This window comes from Chenopodium album, chromosome 2 (genome assembly GCF_948465745.1).
Source record: "Chenopodium album chromosome 2, dcCheAlbu1.1, whole genome shotgun sequence".
Taxonomy (NCBI): Eukaryota; Viridiplantae; Streptophyta; class Magnoliopsida; order Caryophyllales; family Amaranthaceae; genus Chenopodium; species Chenopodium album.
Genome location: NC_137835.1, coordinates 69,500,589 through 69,521,901, shown reverse-complemented (window position 1 = coordinate 69,521,901; position 21,313 = coordinate 69,500,589). Strand labels below are relative to the sequence as shown.

Genomic DNA, 21,313 nt, shown 5'->3' with positions numbered 1-21,313 from the left:
ATTTAAATTCGTTTTTATAAAAACCAAATTTTATCAAATTCGTTTTTGTTAAAAGATAAGATTTTATAAAAAAAGATAAAATCAAGTTAAACCAGATTTTATGAGATAAAACTCATTAAGTACTTTTTTATAAAATTCATAATTATCTTTTACGAATTAGTTAGTTTGCCAAGCTTTATCTGATTTCTAATAAGTTCCAGGCATATCTATCATTTATATGTTTACATCATCCTACGAAAACAAACTTATCTTTTACACAACTATAAGTTATGAAGTCCATCTTCTTCGGTTGATATCTTGATCTTTGTGTTGATCCTTGATTGTTGAGGCTTGCCCCAGCATTACACCAGAACCAGGTCGTTACACCCGTTTGAAGTTCCTGTTGAGAAACTTCGGGAAGTTCCATTGCTGGAACTCTTCTTCTGTTCTTTACTTGTCCTCATGGATCTTCTAAAGTTCCTTTGTTCCAGTTCCTACTTCAGCCCTCTACGCTTACTGAACCTGCCAACATCACAACACTAGAAAATCCTTATTAAAAGGAAGTTTGCTCAATTCTTAACATCATCAAAACCTCATAAGGGTCAACACAAACATATGGTATTAAGAATTAAGTTCCAAATCCATACCACTATGGTTTCATTCTTGATTCTAACCCCATACCAGTTTGCGAACCAAACGCCCCCTGAAATTTCAAGAGTTCATCTCTAATGGCTAAACAATCTTCTGGGGTTGGTCTTAGGTGAGATTGGTTACATGGGTATGGTTCAATTGCATCTATTTTTGGGTTTTTCTTGGTTTTATTTGTTTTGATTTTTCGTAGTTGTGATTTCTGAATGTAATTTGTTTTTTTTTGGAGAAATTTGCTTCCATTTCCTGGTGGTCTGCATTTTTTTTCAGCTGGATCAAGTTTGCAATTGAGGAGGAGATTTAAAAAAATAAAAATAAAAAATTGGATAGATTAGAGATTTATTGCTAAAAATCGCAGCCATGAAACCCACAATCAAAGCCACTAAACCCCAAAATTGTAGCCACGAAACCCACAATCACATCCACAAATCTACAAAATTGCAGCCACCAGCCACGAAAACGGAGGTTTTAGGGGAGGTGTAGGTGTTTTCGAGAGCAGGGGAGGGGTTTCAAGGGAGGTTCACAACAGGCCGGCGTATAAGTGGCCGGATCTCGTGGATGGGGTCAATTGAGTTGGAGCCGGTGACGAGAGGTATCCAGGGGAAAACCGGCGCAATTGGCCGGCGGGAGGAGGGGTAACAGTGGGCGGCGTTCAAGCGAGGGTAGGGAAAACTGGCAGAGTTGGGGCGGCTGCCGGCATTGAGGGGTGGCAGATTATTGGCGTCAACTCCGTCAAGAGTTTGGCTGGGATCGTTAGGTGTTTTTTTTTTTTTTTAATTTTTTTTTAACCAATTAACATGTGACATGTGTCATTTTATAAAAAAATAAAAAAAAATTAACCTGTTCAATTGGCCACCGATTTTTGAGATTAAAGAAAAAGAGAAACCCCAAGAGTTCGAATTATTTTAGAATAATATTTTTGCAAAATTCATTAAAGTTCAGATTATTATTTCTTATTTTTCCAATTAGATATACTAGTTTTTTTGAATTATTTTACAATAATATTTTTGCAAAATTCATTAAAGTTCAGATTATTATTTCTTATTTTTCCAATTAGATATACTACGTACTAGTTTTTTTTTTTTTAACAAAAGACCTTACTCACTTTCAATTTCTCAATAAAGTAAAAACCCTAAATTCTTCCCCTTCTCTCTCTACGCTCAGCCTTTCATAGCCACCGCGCACCGGCCGGTGGCCACCGTTACGCCCAGATTTCCTTCGCAAGAGTTACACCCAGATCTCTTCTCCTTCTACTCGCATTTGCTCGGAAAATTTCTGGTATGTATTTCGAATTGTTTAATATTTGTTGTGAATTTCGGTTTTCTTGTTTGATTTTTTCTAGTCTTTGTGAATCTCCTTCTAGTATTTGTGTTAATTTCGTTTTTTTATCTGATTTTTTATTAGTATTTGCTGGGAATTGCAATTTTGTATCGATTTTGTATGGTTTCAATATTCAAATTTGTTTTGTGATATGATATTTTTCCTGAGTTGATATTACTGATGTCAATTCTCTTGTTTCGGACTTTGGAGTTTATTCGCTTTCAAAAGTTATATTGCAAAATGCTGGTTTCAAGAATAGGGTTGTTGGGAATTTCGATTTTGTATCTGATTGTTTCTATCAAATTATTGTTTCTACTAGTTTATTTGTCATCTGGTTGTTTCTGAATTTCGTGCTTATTTTCTGTGATTTTTTCTATAGAGCAGTCTTGGGGATAAGCAGTCTTTGGTGCCGATGCGGAATAAGCAGTCTTGGGGAAAGCTAAATGATAGTAATGCTAATTTGTTTTGTGTTTTTTTGAACCCTAAATGATAATAATGCTAATTCATGTTTGATGTGTGTGTGTGTGTTGGGAATTGACAAAGATTCTAGTTTATTGCCTGCATTTATTTTGATGAAACGTTTAATTTTAGAGACCGACATGGTGGCCATCTTGTTCATTTTGAATCAAGGATTAATATTTGTGAATTCAATGCTGTGCCTTTAGAGCATCATCACATCCTTTTATTACCTACTTGGCAGTTGGCACTTGATAAGCAAAACAATGGTGTAGGCAGACCAATTACTTGTACATGTCAACCAAGGAAAAGTTATAAAAAAATCCAATTTCCTTTACACCATCCCTGTTTTTGTATGAGTTGTAAGAGGGTTGCGTAATTGATGTGGTTTGTTCTTGTAAGAAAATGTCTACTGGTCAAGTTGGCGCACATGGATATTTTTTTCCGTTATTTTTTATTTTTCACTGGTCTGGGGGAGATAGATATTGTTTTACTAGTTAGAAAAAACTATTTGTTGCATGCTATGAGGAGTTAGGATTACTCAAAACATCTGTGCACCCCCTCCTCTTTTTTCTGATTAATTAAAACATTTTGCCTATGAATTATATTATAAGAGAGTCGGTTATAGGTATTTGGTCATTAATAGAATGAGGATATGTCAAATTTTGGCTTAAGGAATCTAAAATTCAGATTATGGGTTAGCCAAAGCTTAGTATCAAAGTTTTGTGTTGATATTTTGTTTTATGGACAATTTGGCAGTTCTTTTGATAGTCATTTGATTAGATGTATCTCAAATTCTGACTTTCCTGTGCTGCTTGTTCATGGATTTATCTATTATTCATAGAATCCTCTGTCACTAGTAGTTTAATGGGTTAGTTGTAGGTGATAGTGCTTTACTCACAAACCCACCTATGCTATTACCTATATAGATGTTAATAGATGCAAAACCTTTGATTTGATATAGCATGGGTGATACACACTACCTCACTCCCCTAGATAAAAGAAGACTTTTAAATGTTATATAAAAAAAGCATTACCCTTTTCAGTTTCCTTTTCACGCTCCCTTCTCATTTCTTTGACTCGTAACTTTCTCAATCAGCCTGTAGTTTCTCTTCATGATTTTCTTTGGTGGGCGTCTAAGAGGAACTATTTGGGGATGACGTCACTCAGGCCTTAGCAATAACTTCACCGTCTCTACTGTTTTTTCTCAAATCTTTTCTAGTGTGGTATTGCTTGCGGACATGGTGTTGTGGACCTGCTGTGCGTAGATGCCGGTGTTGGTCTTGTGGTGAGGGGTGGGCTGTGGCAATGGAAAGGGAAATTTAGGAGAAGCCTTTGGTATTTTCTTCCTATTCTTAGGCTCATCTATTCTCTTCCTCTTACAAATTGCAAATATTTAATTTTACTTTATGATTGAAAAACAAGGATGTAGATGTACTAGTAATTTGCATTGTGAGGTTAGTAAACGAATAGTAACTTGCATTGTTTAATGATAATCCTATGTTTCATTATGTTTTGCTAATTTGGGCTTTATGTCACTTGAGAAGAAGCTTGTGTTTATTTAGTGGGTATCCACAACTGGAATTAAAATGATTGGGTTATGACAATAATGCAGTGTATGAAATAGATGTTTTTGATATTATACTATTATAGCTCTTTATAATAATGCTGACCAATTTTACAAGTTGCAATCCAAAGATTTATCTATGTTTTATGTACCTAAATTTGGTTATTATTTGTTATTTGATTGTTTGTGTTATATGGTCACTTCTTTTTTTTCTTTTAATTGCAGAATACTTCTATTTGTGTGATGGTGAACATTTTTTTGGAATTAAGTTGTGTATTTGTTTTATGTTTAGTGTTGGTTATAACTCCTTATAAGAATGATTGGTGATATCTCTTTGGTAAATTGAACCTTAATTAGTGCTCCCTCCATTCTTACCCAGTTGCATCATAAGCATTCTGTTAATCTCTTTAAATATATTGGGTAAATATTATAAAAAGTGAATTTTAAAGCATTTAATGAGACAGATTTGACAAGATTCCGCTTGACCGTAATCATCATTATTAAATAGCAAAAGATGATTAATATGGAGCTTATGAATAATGTAAAAATCCAAATGATGCAATTATAAAAAACAAAAAAAGTTATAATTAGGGTATTAGTGTTAAGCTAAACTATACTCCCCCCCGCTGATAACTTCCCATTTCTACTCGGCATTATTTTCTCGAATATAAGTGAATAAAATGTAAGGTAGTGGGTATTGTTTGTTTAGGTTCGTGCCATTGTTTATAAAACTTTTCATCACCCAGCTCGAACTAAAGGCGATGTAATCAAACTTATGGTTGACGTCATAGAGAATATAAAACCCGATATAAGAAGTGAAGAATCAACAAAGAATGACAAACATAAAACCGTGAGGCGGAGCGCATCAACTGCGTTACAACACATAAGTAATGGTGTGACGGAGTAAAGTATTTAGGCTGGTTACGTCCCTTTAGAGAGAGGGGCCAACAAAAGAACTCGTTCTTCCATTTTGAGATCTTTAATTCTCAACTGAGGTGAGAGAATGTGGGGACTATTGTGCTTGAATAGAGTAGAGAGATGTTAAATAAAAAGATCGAGGAAGAGGAAAACATCATCATATTTAGTGAACCCATGTGTTGCTTTTGTTGCTCGCAATGCACGGTTTGTAATACTCCCCCCTCCCCTCTTGTGTGTGTGTGTGTGTTATTGCAACATTTTCCTTTTTGGGAAGTTTCATATTAATTGCTTTGTTTTCTTATTTGGTATGCTTGTGTTCACAATCTTCACATGAAATATTTTTTGCTTTTATTTTGGCCCGGGTAAGAAAGAATAATTATGCATTAGGGATATCCAAAGTTCCAAACTCTCCTTGCATAATAGTATCCAACAGTCATAATTTATTTATAAGTTTTTTTTTATTCAACAATCAACATAAATCATAAATGAAAATTGTTCAATCTTCATGTTTTATTCTGCTTACTTAAACCACAACTTATGGCACACAAATTAAAATAAATTATTTAGTTGGCACTCCTTATTATGCTCTCATTAGACGCAGTTAAATTGAATGTAGTTTTTATAAGCACGTGTGCATAAATTGGAATGTTGGATCAAAACATATTTAATGTATCTTGTTTGAAAGTATATTTCATGATTTTTTAATGTATGTAGATTATAGTTTTTCATATTGTGCGTAAAAAGTTATCCAATTTACATATATATTGGTATAAAAATTCTAACTTAAATTTTCTCAGATTAGAATCAGCTATGCTTATGGTAATCCTTTTTTTCCCCTTCTAAATTTAGGTTGCAAATTGGTAATTTTCTTTGTGACGTGAGATCAATATTCTGATTATTATCTTCATGGATGCTGACCGATTTGGATCAAGGCATGATAGAAGTGAAGAAAGGTATCGAGCTGGCTCTCCCGTAAGAGAGTCTACTAAAGGTGCTTTTGATGATTCAGAAGAAAATGATAAAGATAGATCTAGAGAATCGACAAAACACAGAAGCAAGGATAAGAAGAAAAGCCGGAGAGAGGATAAGGATTACAGAAGCAAAGACAGAGATCGTTCAAAGCTAAAGGATGAGTTGAAAGAAAAAGAAACTGAAAAGGATTTGGAAAAAGAAAGAATTTCTGTCAAGGAAAAGAGGAAAGAAGAGAAGGAAGAGGATAGGACTAAAGATAAAGGCAGGGAGAAGGATAATGACAGGGATAAGCATAGAGTGAAAGATCTTGATAGAGATAGAGATGAAAAGGATCGAGGGAGAAAAAAAGATCGTGAAAGAGACCGAGATAATGAACCAGAGAGAGGACGGGAGAAGGATAGAGGAAAAGAAAAGAGCAAGGAAAAAGAGGAGAGGGATAAGGAGAAAGCAAAAGATAGGGATAGAGATAAGGAGAGAGAGAGGACTAGAGACCGAGAGAGAGAAAGAGATCATGAAAAGAACAAAGGTAGAGATATGGTAGAAAGGGAGCAAGTGAAGGATATTAGTAGAGAAAGAGAGAGGGAGATAGATTATGAAAAGGAGCGATCCAGGGACAAAGAAAAAGGTGGCAGAAGAGGACGAGAGGATCAAGATCACAGTAAGGATGGTGGAAGAGACACTAAGACTAAAAAAGCTGGTGATTATAACAAGGAGAGGGCATCCATTGAGCTGGAAACCACACCTTCTGACGAGGAAGGCGTAGGTCCCATCAAGCAAGGGGATTATGTCACACATTCATCAGTGGACCCAAGTCAGTCTCGAATGGAAGTTGCAGAGCGCATCTTAAGGTTAGTGTAAGCATTTATATGAATATATTTGTATGATTCTATTGGCTCAGTTTAAGGAAACGATGAACTTTCAGTAGCTTTTGAACCTTGACAAGTTAATGAGATAGAATCTGGCTTCAATATTAAGTGACCTCAGTTACATATATTCCTTGTTTTTATTAACTTTGTTTCATCTACTAGGATGAAAGAAGAAAGACTGAAAAAGAAATCTGAAGGCACTTCTGAAATTTTATCATGGGTACATAAAAGTCGTAAACTTGAGGAGAAGAGTAATTTGGAAAAGGAGAAAGCTTTGCGGAGGTCTAAGATATTTGAGGAGCAGGTTCCTTTCTATGAGTTTTGCCCTTGCTTTGTTACTTGCTCTTTTTTCTTTGTCTCTGTCTGATCGTCCTGATAGTTATGATTCTACACTTTTGTTTGTATCTGTCAGGATAATCTGGATGAAGATGACTATGAAGTTGACATTAAAGCTAAAGAGATTACAGGTATGTAATCTATAATGCATTAGGCTTCTTGTTTTTTTTTTTTTTTTTTTTTTTTTTTTTTTTTTTTTTTTTTTTTTGTATTGGTCTGTGAATATGTTTTACTTCTGATGCTGTGAATATGTTTTTTCTCTGATGGTTGATTTACTTTTTTTTAAAAAAAAAGCTTATGTGTCTATTCTAGTTTTGTTTTCTGAACATTCCTCTGCAGATTCTTTGGCAGGAGTCAAGGTTCTACATGGGGTTGACAAAGTTCTTGAAGGAGGCTCAGTTGTTTTGACCCTTAAAGACCAGGACATAATTGCCAATGGTGACTTGAATGAAGGTATGTTCGTTGTGAAAAGTGTCAGTGTGACAGTTATTTTGTGTGCTGTAATTCAATACTGTGACAAGGCATCAGAATTTTATCTAATATCTTTGGTGATACCAGATGTTGATATGCTTGAAAATGTGGAAATTGGTGAGCAGAAGCGGAGGGCTGAAGCTTACAAAGCAGCAAAGAAGACTTCCGGCATATATGTCGACAAGTGAGTATCCCCCCCCCCCCCCCCCCGCCCCGCCCCCCGGCACGCCTCCCAACTTAATCACATTGAGATTTCGATTAATTTGCCCCATATCACAGAGCTTGTTATTCATATGAGCCACAAATGTCATGTCAGTATGTCACATAAGACATGTTGACTTACAGTACAATGACGGTCTATTGTTATTATAAGTCTAGTTAAAGCACAAATTATAATCGCTATTCTTATGAAATGAGAGCTAGAAGAATATCTGTGGGAATGGGGCTTATGAAAGTGGTGTTGTCAAGAGAGAGAGTTTATGGTTCTGATTATTTCAGGCACTTTCTTCTTGTTTGCAGAATGCTGTAAAATGTCCCAATAACAATAATTTTTTGGTCTAAAATAAAAGGATAGGGATGACTATTATCTATAAATGTTGATCATACTTTTAGCAGAAAATCACGTGCAGTGTTTTTTTAATTAGTAGGACATGCTTTTAACTTTTTAAGTGTTTGTTGGTGAAATAATTTCTTTGTGTATGATGACTGACTGATTTTTATTTTATTGTCTAGGTTCAATGATGAGTCTTTGGAAGAGAAGAAGATGCTTTCACAGTATGATGATCCAGCTGTAGAGGAGGTAATTTCGATGATTGAAGAAGCCATGTGTTCAATTTGCTCAAATGTGTCATAGTTTTTTAATTTTATTTTATTTTTTGCTTGTTAACTTTACTTTTATTGGGTTCTTTTCTAGGGGGTTGTTTTAGATGCCGCTGGGCGGTTCACTGGTGAAGCAGAAAAGAAGTTGGAAGAGGTAAGAGCAAATATTTAGCTAAATTTGAATGCCTTTAAGAGAAAATATCCATGTCCGAGTCTGAACCTTTCTCGTGCATATCATTTACTTTACTTTATCTTCACTTATCAGCTTCGTAGAAGGCTTCAGGGTCCTACAAACAATCAAGCTGAGGATCTGAATGCATCTGTAAAGATATCATCAGATTACTTTACCCCTGAGGAAATGCTTAAGTTCAAGAAACCCAAGAAAAAGAAATCTTTGCGTAAAAGGGAGAAACTTGACTTAGACGCCCTTGAAGCAGAGGCAAGGGTTACTGGTTTGGGTGCTTCAGATCTTGGTTCACGTAGTGATAGCAATAGACAGGCTGCTAAAGAGGAAGAAGAAAGAAATGAGGCTGAGAGGCGAAAGAGTGCCTACCAAACTGCATTTTCAAAAGCGGATGAAGCGTCTAGGGCTCTCCGCATGGAGCAAGTTGTTACTTCTGCTGAGGAGGAAGATGATACCCTTGTTTTTGCAGATGATGCTGAGGATTTGCAGTTGTCATTGGAAAGAGCTCGAAAACTAGCTTTAAAAAAACAAAATGAGAAAGCCCTTTTTGGGCCAGAGGCAGTTGCACGTCTTGCATCTTTAGCTATCAACAATCAGGCTACAGATGCCCAAAATTCAGCTCTCGAGGATGGTTCAGATAAGAAGGTTATCTTTACTGAGATGGAGGAGTTTGTCTGGGGACTTCAGCTAAATGAAGGTTTGTTCCTTTATCTCTTTTATCTCAATGCGAACACTTAACCTTCTTCAAAAAATCATCTGGAAAAAAAAAAGAAAAGAAAAATAGGCAATCAGAGAGATTAATAAATCGAGCATATGGTACTTTTAGTTCATAACTTAAACCGAAATACTTTTTTTTTTTTTTTTTGGGGTGGATTATATAGCTGTGATGTAGTTCTCGTAATGTGGTATGCAACGTGTGATGCCTTATCAATTTTTTTGCAGTTTGCAGGCCTAGAAACAATCAAACTACTAAAAAGATTGTTGATTTAATTTTTCATTCGTAAGATGTGCAGGATAGATGTTCTAATGGTATATAAAGTGTATATGTATTTGCCAGGCTGCTAGCTCTTTCTCTAGATTTGTATGCCTTAGATGAACTGAAACTTAATATAGTTGTGCCACTATGCAAATTCATAAACCCATTAAATGTTACTCATTTCAACCCTAGTGCCTATGTTGAATCCTTGACATAATGAAAGCGGTATGGACATTAAACCTTCAGCTTGGACTATAAGTCTATAACTACATACTCAGAATTTTCATAAAATGATTGAGGATGACAACTAGATCTATATCAGTATTCTATGTTAATAACTGAACCTGCATAACGTAGCTTATCCCTATTTCCTGTTCACTTTTATGATTTTAAGAATATCAGTTTCTATGGTCACTGTCCAACAATTCTTCTTGCATGTTTGTCTAAAATGTGAATTTATACTGTTTAGGATATTTTGAACTTTATTGTTTGATAGCTATTAGAATTTTTGGTTTTAAGATCTAAATCTGAAAGTTGTTGAATACTGTTAAGAAGGTGGTAAAAAAGACACAAGACTTGGCTAATCATTTCTCATCTTAATTTGCTTATCTGCATATGCAGAGGCTCAAAGGCCATACGATGAAGATGTATTTATGGAGGAAGATGAAGTGCCAAAAGCTGTCGAGGAGAAAAAAGATGAGACTAGTGGTTGGTCAGAGGTTGTGGATTCCGGAAAGGATGAACAACTCAAGAGTGAAGATGAAGAGGATGTAGTTCCAGATGAGACACTTCATGAAGCTCCTGTTGGTAAAGGTTTGTCTGGTGTGCTTAAGATGCTTAAAGAACGAGGCACACTCAAAGAAACTATCGAATGGGGTGGAAGAAACATGGACAAAAAAAAGAGTAAGTTGGTTGGCATCCATGAAGAAGAAGGACCTAAGCAGATACGTATGGACAAGAAAAAGGGTAAGCTGGTTGATGAAGTTCCTAAGGAGATAAATCTGGAGCGTTTGGATGAATTCGGCAGAGTTGTAAGTTGATTCTCTTGTACTCTTGTCTTTTGTTTAGTACTTTTTGTACTTTCTTGCAATTTAAGGCCCCACAGTTTATTTATTCAAGTTTTTGTTTTGAAAACAATATTTTGCATGTCACTTGTGACGAGGATTAGGTATGAGGGTGGATTTGAATCCAAAAGTGGTGAATTTGCCTTTTTTTTTCAGGAAACACTTTTAGTTTCTGGAGTTCTGGACTAATTTTGAAATATTGGCATATTGTGCTGTCCATGCTTTAGTGTTGGTCTGTTGGACATTTGTTATTTGAATTGGAATATAGTGCTCTAACTTGGTTAAGCGTGATTGAATTACTTGTATTTACTATGCCCATTGTCTGAAAGAAGGTCAATGCCTTTCTTTCCCTATATTGATGATGTTACCACACTCTTGCTGTTGCTGAAGTTAATTATGAAAAGTTCCTGGCATTTTTTTCTTATTATTACTATTATTATTTTTTTTAAGTTTTAAATTTTTAATTAATTAATTAATTTTATTATTTATTATAAATTTAATGGTATTGACATGTGGAATTTTCTAGACAATTGTTTATATGTCCCAGTGAATTAAGAGATGAAGATGCGTGGGGGTGCACTTGATATTATTTTTCATTAGTCTTTACATTATATTGTTAATTAATGTATATGAATTGTATTTAGTTTAGGGTGCAGACTTGAGCTTTAAATATGTTACCTTTGAAACATTCTTAGATCCTTTGTATTTTGTTTTGCAGCTAACTCCAAAACAAGCCTTTCGCTTGCTTTCTCATAAATTTCATGGAAAAGGGCCTGGGAAAATGAAACAAGAAAAGCGGATGAAACAGTACCACGATGAACTGAAGCAGAAGCAGATGACTTCTACAGATGTGATTCCACAGTCTGTGGATAGAATGAGAGAGGCTCAAGCTCAATTGAAAACACCCTATCTTGTTCTCAGTGGGAATGTTAAACCTGGGTTAGTACTTTGCTTTTTTTACTTGTATATCAGTATTTCTCAACATGAGTTTAGCTTTGAGAAAGTGACCCTCAATGACCAGAGAAGTAAAGTGATGCACTTGGAAACATTTGCAATTATTACAACTGTGAAGAAGATATTCGTACTTTGCTTTTTCTGTATTTGCTATGTTATAGCATCTTAGGCAGTTACAGTTTTTGCTTATTATCTATCATCTGTTTGATGCCTCTTTGTTCTCTATGTAGTACTTTTTTAAATATATTTGTTAAATCAAGGCTATTATTCAACTGACTCTGTTGCCACCTTCACTCAGGCAAACTAGTGATCCTAGGAGTGGCTTTGCAACTGTTGAGAAGGATGTCCCTGGAAGCTTGACACCTATGCTTGGCGATAAAAAGGTTAGCTCTCATTTTGCCTGTTGCTTTATATATATATATATATATGATAAAAATTTAGTATACATGATTCAAAAATTAAAATTTAGAACATATGAGCAAAATTAAGAACATATGTGTGAGTAATAATTTAGAACATTTGATTTGAGAATTAGAGCACGGGAGTAAAAAAATCAGCAAACTATAATTTAGAACATATGAGTAAATTTTGGAACATCTAATTTAAGATTTAGAACATTTAAGTAAGAATTTAGAATACCTGGTTTAAAATTTAGAACGGTAAAATTTAGAAAGTGTGAATAAAAGCTTAGAACTTACGAGTAAAAATTTAGAATATTTGATTTAAACTCTAGAACATATGATTAAAAGTCTTAGAGCACACGATCTAAACTAATTTACAATTTAGAACTTACAACTAAAAGTTTGGGACATGGAGTGTGTTCTAACATAAGAAAGTGCTTTCACATAGAAAAATATGATTCAAAATTTAGAACATATGATTCAAAATTTAGTACATATGAGTAAAATTAAAAAAATGTGCATAAGTGGTAACTTAGAACATCTGATTTAAGTTCTAAACATGTAAGTATAATTTAGAAAACTTATCTAATTTAAGATTAAACATGTTAGTAAATTAGAAAACCTGATTTGAAATTTATATATATGTTTTAAATTAGAATATACGAGTAAAATTTAGAACATACGATTTAAAATCTAGAGCCGTCAAAAGCAGACCCGACCCGAAATACCGACCTGAACTTGATTATTAACCAACCCGTCTAAACCCGGAAAAAAGGTGAGCCAAACCCGATCTGACATGACGTGAAACCAACCCTAGACCCGAGTTAACCGGAGTATTTGAGATCATCCGACCCAAAATCAACACGACCTGTTATTGACCCGACTCGAAATCAACTCGACTTATTATTTTATACTATACATCATTATTATTGTAGATATTGACTAGCTAAATAAAGAATATGCTATATGCTGAGTATATTATAATCTACTTGTAAATTTATAACTTAGTAAGGCTAAAAGCCTAAAACTACTCTATGTTAATATTGAAAGTGTTTTGTCTTTGAACCCATGAATGACCCAACTTGGTAATGACCCGACCTGAATATAACATGCAAATTATTGACTTAAATCGAAACCAACTTTAACCCGAGAATGACCCGAACTGATTATAACTCGTAAATTAGACTTGAACCGAACCCAACTCGAACCCTAGAATGACCCTAACCCGTTTTAACCCGAATTAAACCTGACCTATTATTCATGCGACTTGAATGTAACCCGACATGTTATTAGCCCGACCCAAACCCGATAAGATGTATGACCCGACGTGACCCGATTCAAGCATGACCCAACCTTAACTCGACCCACATAGGTTACGACATAAACCCGAATTAACCCGACTCGAGCTGACCCGACCCGTTTACAGCTTACATTTGTATAATAATTTTGAACATACAATTTAACTCATCTAAGATCTTAGAATACATGATTTAAAATTTAGGACAGCTTACATGTGTGTAATAATTTTGAACATATAACATGTGAATAAAAATCTAGAACACCTTGTGTAAAATTTAGAACATTTAGAACATATGAGTAAAACTTTATAACATGGAGAGTCTTCTCATATAAAGTAGGTGTATGGTAGGAGACTTGGACTTGTAAAATGGATCATTGGTCAGGTTCTAGTCGGATGATTTCGTGTTTAGGTCATTTTGTTATGGGATGCTCGCGACCTAAGTGTTGGGACATTTGGACATGACAATCTTTAAACATCTTTCTGATACTAGAATAATTTTTTGAAAGAACAATACTAAAATACTTGCATTTGCTGTTTGTCTTAAAAAAGTGCATCCGCATTCACATTTTAAACAACTTGTTTGCTAGATCCTGTTAACATCTCATGCCCATTTGTAAGCATAGCCCAATATTTTGTTATGTATTTATTTTTCTCTTGAAGTGGCCTAAGATAATTACGACATTGTGATAAAAACTAACGGTATTTTTTTAGTTTATAAGTAGTGGTAATGGAAGAATGTAAATGTAATTTGGCAAGCATTATAACACATCTTAATGTCCATAGTAATGCAATCTCGTCCCCAAACTTTTATTTTTCCTTCAAAAATGTTCATTTTAACCCCATGCCCATTAATGGTAATGGATGGTCATCAAATTTTGTGAAGAATAGTAATTTGGGGGTAAAACTATTTTTTTTTTTTCCTTTTTTCTTTTACAATAGCAAAATCCTAAATTAATCATAAACTAAATTACACAATAGAACGTTAGGGGTAAAACCATAGGAAGCTTTCCTTTTAGAGCCACTCAACCTGCAAAACAAAGAATTAGTAAAAACAGAGGAAGTTACACTTCTTAGATAATCACTTTCCTTCTAGCTTTGGTTCGACGAGAGGAAACCAATATCATTAAATTCTGAGAGGGTTTATTAGGGCTTGCAACAACCTTCATATGATCTATGATCGTGGACTGGAGCAACTAGAAGGGGCACCGACGTACTTTCACACGATGACCACTTGATTAACTATACCTATGGTCAAATCTTCTTTTGTCAAAATTGGAGTTGTTTCACACCTATCATGCCCTTTTATAGGGGTGACTAATCTCCATTGGTGTAAAAACTTCTTGAGTTTCAACACAATCCTTCTTTGGAGGATCAAGTACTCGAATGCCAATAAAATTCTTTCTTGAAGAGCAATAGTAGTGTAGTGTTTGTCTCTTAGTATTCGCTCCATACATTGTTAAGAGTGAGATGCAAATAGGAATCAATACGTTATCGATTAGAAAATCGATAACTTGACCCCATAAGATTTGGGGTTTTTTTTTTTTTTTTGAAGTTGACTTCAAATCAGAATTGTTATCAATAACGTTGGGCCTTTGATCTTGATTGATAGGGTCAACCTTACCCTTCTCCGAATTCAAAGATATGCAGCAACATCCTTTTTCATTTTAGTAACATCTTTTACACCAATACACCTATGAACACAACCATATCCACCACCATCTCCTTCCATTCTTTTTCCTTCTCTAACTCCTTTTTTTCTTCCTTCCCAAAATTAGCATAATCTCAAAACATTTCATCCTCTCTTGTAACTGCGAGTGCCTCATCAACAAAATCCCGGAGACCAACCCAGCAGAGACGACACCTCGAGTTTTTGTTGAAACACTCTGTTATTGGGATCAATATTAATCACTTGTGCAAGATCCATGAAAAGCTAAGTCGGGTTTATTGAGCTCTAAAGCTGCCACCACCCTTCTAAAGTAAGCTTTCACATTAGAAGTATCATAACACAAAACTGCAGACCACAATTAACCCACCTTATTAAAGTTTTTCTCTTTGACATAACAAGCACCCAAGTTCATATTAAGAGATATAGCAAGGCTCGAAAAGACTAATTTATCTTCATCATTACAAACCAAAACAAATGATAAGATCTCAAGTGCAAGAGAGTATTTTGCAAGCGCTAAACCCATATTACTCTGTTTGTAGAAAGTGTTACCTTCATCTTTCAAACCCCGGACAACATTCAGAATACCAAAATAAGAGCTCAAGTTTATGAGAAGAGATATCCTCTTCAGCATGAGAAATACACAAAACCCCCGCAAACTAAAAACACCAAAAGCAACTAGAAATTAAGAACTAAACCGATAAAGAGAGAGCAAACATGCAACTCCATAGCTGAAACTAGCCATACCAGAAGAAGCCATCAGGAAGAACACTGGCAAAAGAACGAATTGAAGGAAGACCCCTGCCCGACTGATGCTGCACCTGTACTACTTGGGGTAACCATAGTTTTATAGTCAATTTGCTAGTCCTTAGATGTGGGAATGGTCTACAAGAATAAGACCATAAAATTCCCCAAATTTGAAAAAACAAACCCTAACCCTAATTTTTCCTTGGAAAAATTCTAGCTTTTGGGTTAGCTTAGCAAAGGACCGGACCTAGTTGGTCCCGAGGCCGTTAAGAATTGCTTGCCGATGACCTTAATTGAGCAGCGGTGCCTTGGCAGGCAAGCTTGAAGGAGGACTCTGTTTTAGAGAGAGGGGAGAGAGTTTTAAGAGAGAGAAGCGTTTGATAAACTATTATTAGTTATTATGTAAACAAACTTCAAATTCTGATATAGATATATGTACAAATTCACGTCCATTAGACCATTACCACTATACAAATTCTGTTTTAGAGAGAAGGGAGAGAGTTTTAAGAGAGAAGCGTTTGATAAACTATCATTAGTTATCATGTAAACAAACTTCAATTTCTGATATAGATATATGTACAAATTCATGTCCATTAGACCATTACCACTATCCAAACAGGGCATAAGTTATCAGGCAGTATTTTATACTTAGATAGGAGTGTTTATAGTACATAAATACACAAGGTGTGTAAAATATATTGAACTGTACAGGCAACATTGATTGTGAATATGTGAGCTTTGTGGGTCACTTTATAAAGCGTTTTGATGTACTTGTGTTTGTCCCTTTTTAAAAAAAAAAAAAAAAAAAACTGTGCATGTTAATTTTTAAGTTTAATTATGTCTTTCAGGTAGAGCACTTTTTGGGAATCAAGCGGAAAGCTGAACCTGGATCTAATGGCACCCCAAAGAAGCCTAGAACTTGATTTTTTTGTTTTGTCCAATGATTGAAAAACCGTAATTTTACTTTGGAGGTTTTCAAATTGGAAAGGCTCCACTTTAAATCCATCATAATAGGGTTAGTGAAGATTTTTTTTATCATGTTCTGATTTGTACTGTATATAAAAACGATAGCTCGATCTAGTTTTGGGTGATCATGTTATGATCTAGTTTTTGGTGATAAGGTTTTTAATTTTTGATGTTTAATAGCAAGTTAATTCGTTCTGAAGATGACTTATGCCTTTTAATTTTGTCTGATTTTTTATATGTCTTGAGCAAATCATTTATATATATTATCATTTGTAATTAGTCAACCAAATGATAATTTGAGCAAATCTTTGGTATTGCTCAATAATTGTTTGCTGTCTTCAGATTATGTTCCTAAGGCACATTAAGGTTGGAATTTCTTTGGTTATTTTAACTCGAGTTTGTTATGGCGCTTTAGTTGTGTTTAATGTGTAGAAATGCAGTCGAAAGTAGGCTTGTCTTTTCTTTCTATCCTTTACTTCTTGAGGTTAGTGGTCGAAATTTTTGGCCAAGTAGTAGCTGTAGCCTTGTGATTTGGAAGCAATTCAACAATAATCCAACAATATAAATCGTTAGAAAAATAATAGAAATAAAAGGAACATAATTCTTATTTTGATTTTGTTTGCTTGCAACTACAAGACAATAAACGAGTTAGTAATTTCAAGGAAAAATAATAAAAAAAACAATTAAATTAAATAGAGTTGATTTGGGGCCAAACCCTCAAACAGTTCTACCTTTCACGCCTTGGTTTAAGCACATAACCTCGAGTAAAGTACGGACTCCTTGGAGTGCTAAAGGAAGGAATTTTGAAAAAAGAAGGCTAGGCTAGTGTTTAGGCTAGAGCATAGAAGAGAGAAAAGGAGAGTTAATTCTTGCCCCGTATATCAGAAATGAGGAGGTATTTATAGGGAAAATGAGAAGAGGGAACACACGGAACCCTAAAATAAATAAAAACCCTAAAAACACTGCCGCGACACGGCAAAAATTGCCGTGACACGTTTGTGTGATGCAGGATATTTTTGTGTGACAAGGGAAATATCTGACCTACGGGAGGTAAAACGTGTGAAGGGATTACGCGGAAAAGACATGGGAGTGTCCCGTGTCACAGCACTGGCATCGTGTCACGGGAAATCACACCGTGGCGCGGTAGTGAGCCCCGTGATGCGGTGCATTTTGCCGTGACGTGGCAGATTCTGTGTCCATTTTTCCGTTTAAATACATTTTTGCCCTAATTTCATTCAGCCTTATAAGTGCCGATTGATAATTTCGAGCCATTTCTGATTTATTATTTATTAATTGGGCCAAAATAATAATAATGAAAAATAAATAAAAAGGTTTGGACCAAAATTAAAAATTAAACTATGTTTTGACTAAACATCAAGACTCATCTGTTGACCATTTAAAAACTGAATAAGGAAAATTTGGATTTTGGTACCTCGAAAATAGGGGTAATTGAATTTTCGTACCCGTTTAAAATTTATTTTTAAATTGGTACCTCCAAAAACACAAAACTGTAGATTTCAGTACCTCTGTCCAGTTCCGTTAAGTTTTCCGTTAGTGGGGCCCATTATCTAATTATTTAATAATTTAATTTATTTAAAAAAAAAGAAAAAAAAATTTTATAAAAAAAATACTTAAAAAATAATTAAAAAAAAACCACTAAAACAACCAGCTACCCACCTTCCGCCGGCGGTAGACCAACCCCTCCCCTCAACCGCCACCCAGCCTTGCCTCTCCGTGCCGACGCCACCCCCCCACCAGCCCTGCCTCCCCGCGCTGACGCCACCCCCCCACCCACCTGATTTGAAAACCCGCAACAGTAAATTTCTGCAGCCCACTGCCTTCACCACCAACATCCCGCAACTAGCAGAGCACCGCAACCCCTGCTCCGTTCCCACGCACCAGCCAGCACCAATTCCTCCGACAAAACCACCACCTTTCGCACTTCCAATTGAAGTCGTTGATCTTCAATTCCTCAACCCCGATTTGGTTTCAGGGTAAGGGTGAGAGGAGTACGACGGTTTGTGGGTTTTGGTATGGGTGTGGGTTGGGGTTTCGGCAGTTCGACGACGGTTTTGGGTAGGGGAGAGGAGTTATGCGGCGGCGGTGGGTTGATTTGCTGCTGTCGCTGGGCTGGTTTAGGTGGTTGCGCTAGGGTTTCGGGGAAGGGGAAAACAGGAAGGGAAAGGGAAGGGGTGGACGGCGCCGGTGCTCGGGGAATTCGGCCACCAACAGCCGGAAGCCGGCACAGGGGAAGGGTGGCAGTGGCTGATTTTTTTTAAAAATTATTTTTTAAGTTTTTTTTTATTAAATGTTTTTTCTTTTTTTTTTAATAAATTAAATTATTAAATAATTAGATAATGGGTCCCACTAACGAAAAACTTAACGGAACTGGACGGAGGTATTGAAATCTACAATTTTGTGTTTTTGGAGGTACCAATTTAAAAATAAATTTTAAACGGGTACACAGATTCAATTACCCCCATTTTCGAGGTACCAAAATCCAAATTTTCCTTTAATTAAATATGATTTTTTAAGCATTCTCGGGATTAAATACTAAACCCGACCAATAATGGCGGTGAAAGATTGTTCATCATCATATTTGGTTTTGGGGAGACTTTTTAGGTGTCTACAACGGCGGAGGTTCCCGAACAAGGAGTAGTCCATAAGTGTTCTAAACGAAGATCTAGCTAGGAGAAGTGGTAAATTCCCGAGCACTTAGATCATTTTCCTTTATTTTCTTGTTTAAATAACTTTTAATTAATTAATTAGTGTTGTTTGATCACTTTAATCGAACTTTTAATTAATTAATTAATTCTACATAGTATCTTGTGTTAATTAAAGAATATAATTAAATAATTAATTGTTGATTGATCACCTAAGTCAAGGCGAATCTTGTTTATTTATCACTTTTCACAAATATTGATTAAATAAGAATAACAACCTTTGCAATGTAATTCCTATGTGATTGATGTTTGTAAATAAAATCAACTAACTTAGTTTTAGGTATCACGTTGCATATATTGTTTGGTGATGAAATTGTGAAAAAGGAAAAGCTAGTAGAGGTCGTAATAGGGCTAGGATAGCGATTCCCCCCTAAAGAGAACGTTATTTTGGTACCCTTGCCCCCAAACTCATTTCTGGTACACGTAGACCAATTTGGGCATGGGTAAACTTACGATTTGTGCTAAATATCCCTTGAACTCTACATGGGAGAAAGGCATGAACGAGGTTTATGAGTTTTCCTAAAACTCATTGGCGACTCCTACTTGTTTCTTACAAAAAAGCGTAATGATAGAATCAATTCTAATTCAAGGTCCCCCAAACAGTCAGGAATTCAAATCCTAATACACCCCAATGATATGTCCATTTTATATAGTAGTTTACCCCCGTCCCTTGGTCATAATTAGTAGTGTTTTTGGCTCTTTCGAGCCACTTTTATTACTGTAGGGAATAAATTTCAAGCGTTAACCCCTAGCTTGAACCCCACTGTGATCATACACTAAAGTACGGTGGCGTCCAAAAGGGAAGAAGATAGAGCAAAAGAGTCGCCAACAAGTTTTTTAGGAACTTGTAAACCATTCACGAGGTGAAGGTTACACCCCTTAACGATCCAAGAGATCGTCAACTCCATAAGGTCTAGAACCAAATAAGGGTTCGGGGATGATGGTACAGATCCAACCTAAAAGAGATTGAACCTGCCCTAATAATAGGCCTCTACTTTATTCAGATCGTATTCATGTGCGTTTTCTAATTAACATACAATCAATAGGATTAACCCTAAACCTGTTTAACTATGTTAGTTGAATATTAATGCACAAATAAATCTATTATTGGCGATCACTTGAAATTATAATCATATTAACCCTAAACAAGATTATTAATTATCTTATTAAGCGTGATTACAAATACCAAATTCCCTTTAAACATGCATAAAAGGTGTGATCAAGCAATAATGATAAATATCATCAAGCAACATAATAATCATAATAAATTATAATCATCATAATAGTCATAATAATAATCATAATAATAATAATAATATCATCATAGATAAAATAATCATCATCAGAATAATAATAATCATAATCATCATAAATTATAATCATAAATCATGTTAAAGCATAATAATAGCAAGATCCTAGGCATGATACTAACAAGATTAATAACAAACCCTAGCATGTCACTAAGCAATAAAAATCAAACCTTTAGCCCTAACATGATACTAACAATCATAAATATTAGGAAGAACATAGGAAGCATCATAACAATCATATTTAATATTAAAATTACCCTAGACATGATACTAGGAATATCATAGTAACAATATAAACATGATTTCTACATCAATAAATCAATAAAAAACATTAAAGCACTTACTTTGATGCCTCGTACCTCTTTCTAATAACAAAACACACACGTTAGTAACTTCAAGGAAAATAATAATCAAAATAATTAAATTAAATAATTGAAAGAGAGATTTGAGACCAAACCCTCAGAAATTAAACCTTTCACGTCTAGGGCAAAGGCAACTTCGAATATGGCTAGGTGTTTCTGGATCTTGCGAATGCGGAATTTTGTATGCAAAAGATTAATTTAGAAAAGAAAAAGAGAAAGAATTGATGAATGAGAAGAGAATGAGAGAATTAATGAATGATTGCGAATGAAAACTGATTGTAGGCGAATGTTAATTAAAACTGATTGTTGAT

At 35.1% G+C, this 21,313-nt stretch overlaps 1 protein-coding gene across 3 annotated transcripts; it reads left to right on the top strand.

The window, feature by feature from the left end:
- The first annotated feature begins 1,710 nt into the window (after window positions 1–1,710).
- Window positions 1,711–16,782, top strand: LOC145600170 (SART-1 family protein DOT2-like). Of its 3 annotated transcripts, none has more exons than XM_081656078.1 (14): window positions 1,711–1,905; window positions 2,332–2,396; window positions 5,738–6,708; window positions 6,889–7,030; window positions 7,139–7,193; window positions 7,402–7,515; window positions 7,621–7,717; window positions 8,266–8,332; window positions 8,447–8,506; window positions 8,618–9,233; window positions 10,134–10,543; window positions 11,295–11,515; window positions 11,829–11,913; window positions 16,490–16,782. In XM_081656078.1, exons 3-14 carry the CDS (start codon window positions 5,795–5,797, stop codon window positions 16,562–16,564), a joined length of 2,856 nt encoding a protein of 951 aa, XP_081512204.1. In that variant the 5' UTR covers window positions 1,711–1,905; window positions 2,332–2,396; window positions 5,738–5,794; the 3' UTR covers window positions 16,565–16,782. The 3 variants fall into 3 exon arrangements, with proteins under 3 accessions (XP_081512204.1, XP_081512198.1, XP_081512211.1); XM_081656072.1 differs by having other exon boundaries at window positions 2,327–2,396; XM_081656085.1 differs by lacking the exon at window positions 2,332–2,396.
- Window positions 16,783–21,313: the final 4,531 nt, after the last annotated feature.

Excerpts from the sequence above, each read along its gene's own strand:
- LOC145600170 (XM_081656085.1), top strand. The coding sequence starts at position 5,795 with ATGGATGCTGACCGATTTGGATCAAGGCATGATAGAAGTGAAGAAAGG. Across the intron at positions 7,718-8,265 it reads TCCGGCATATATGTCGACAA|GTTCAATGATGAGTCTTTGG; the intron begins GTGAGTATCCCC and ends TTTATTGTCTAG. Across the intron at positions 8,333-8,446 it reads ATGATCCAGCTGTAGAGGAG|GGGGTTGTTTTAGATGCCGC; the intron begins GTAATTTCGATG and ends GTTCTTTTCTAG.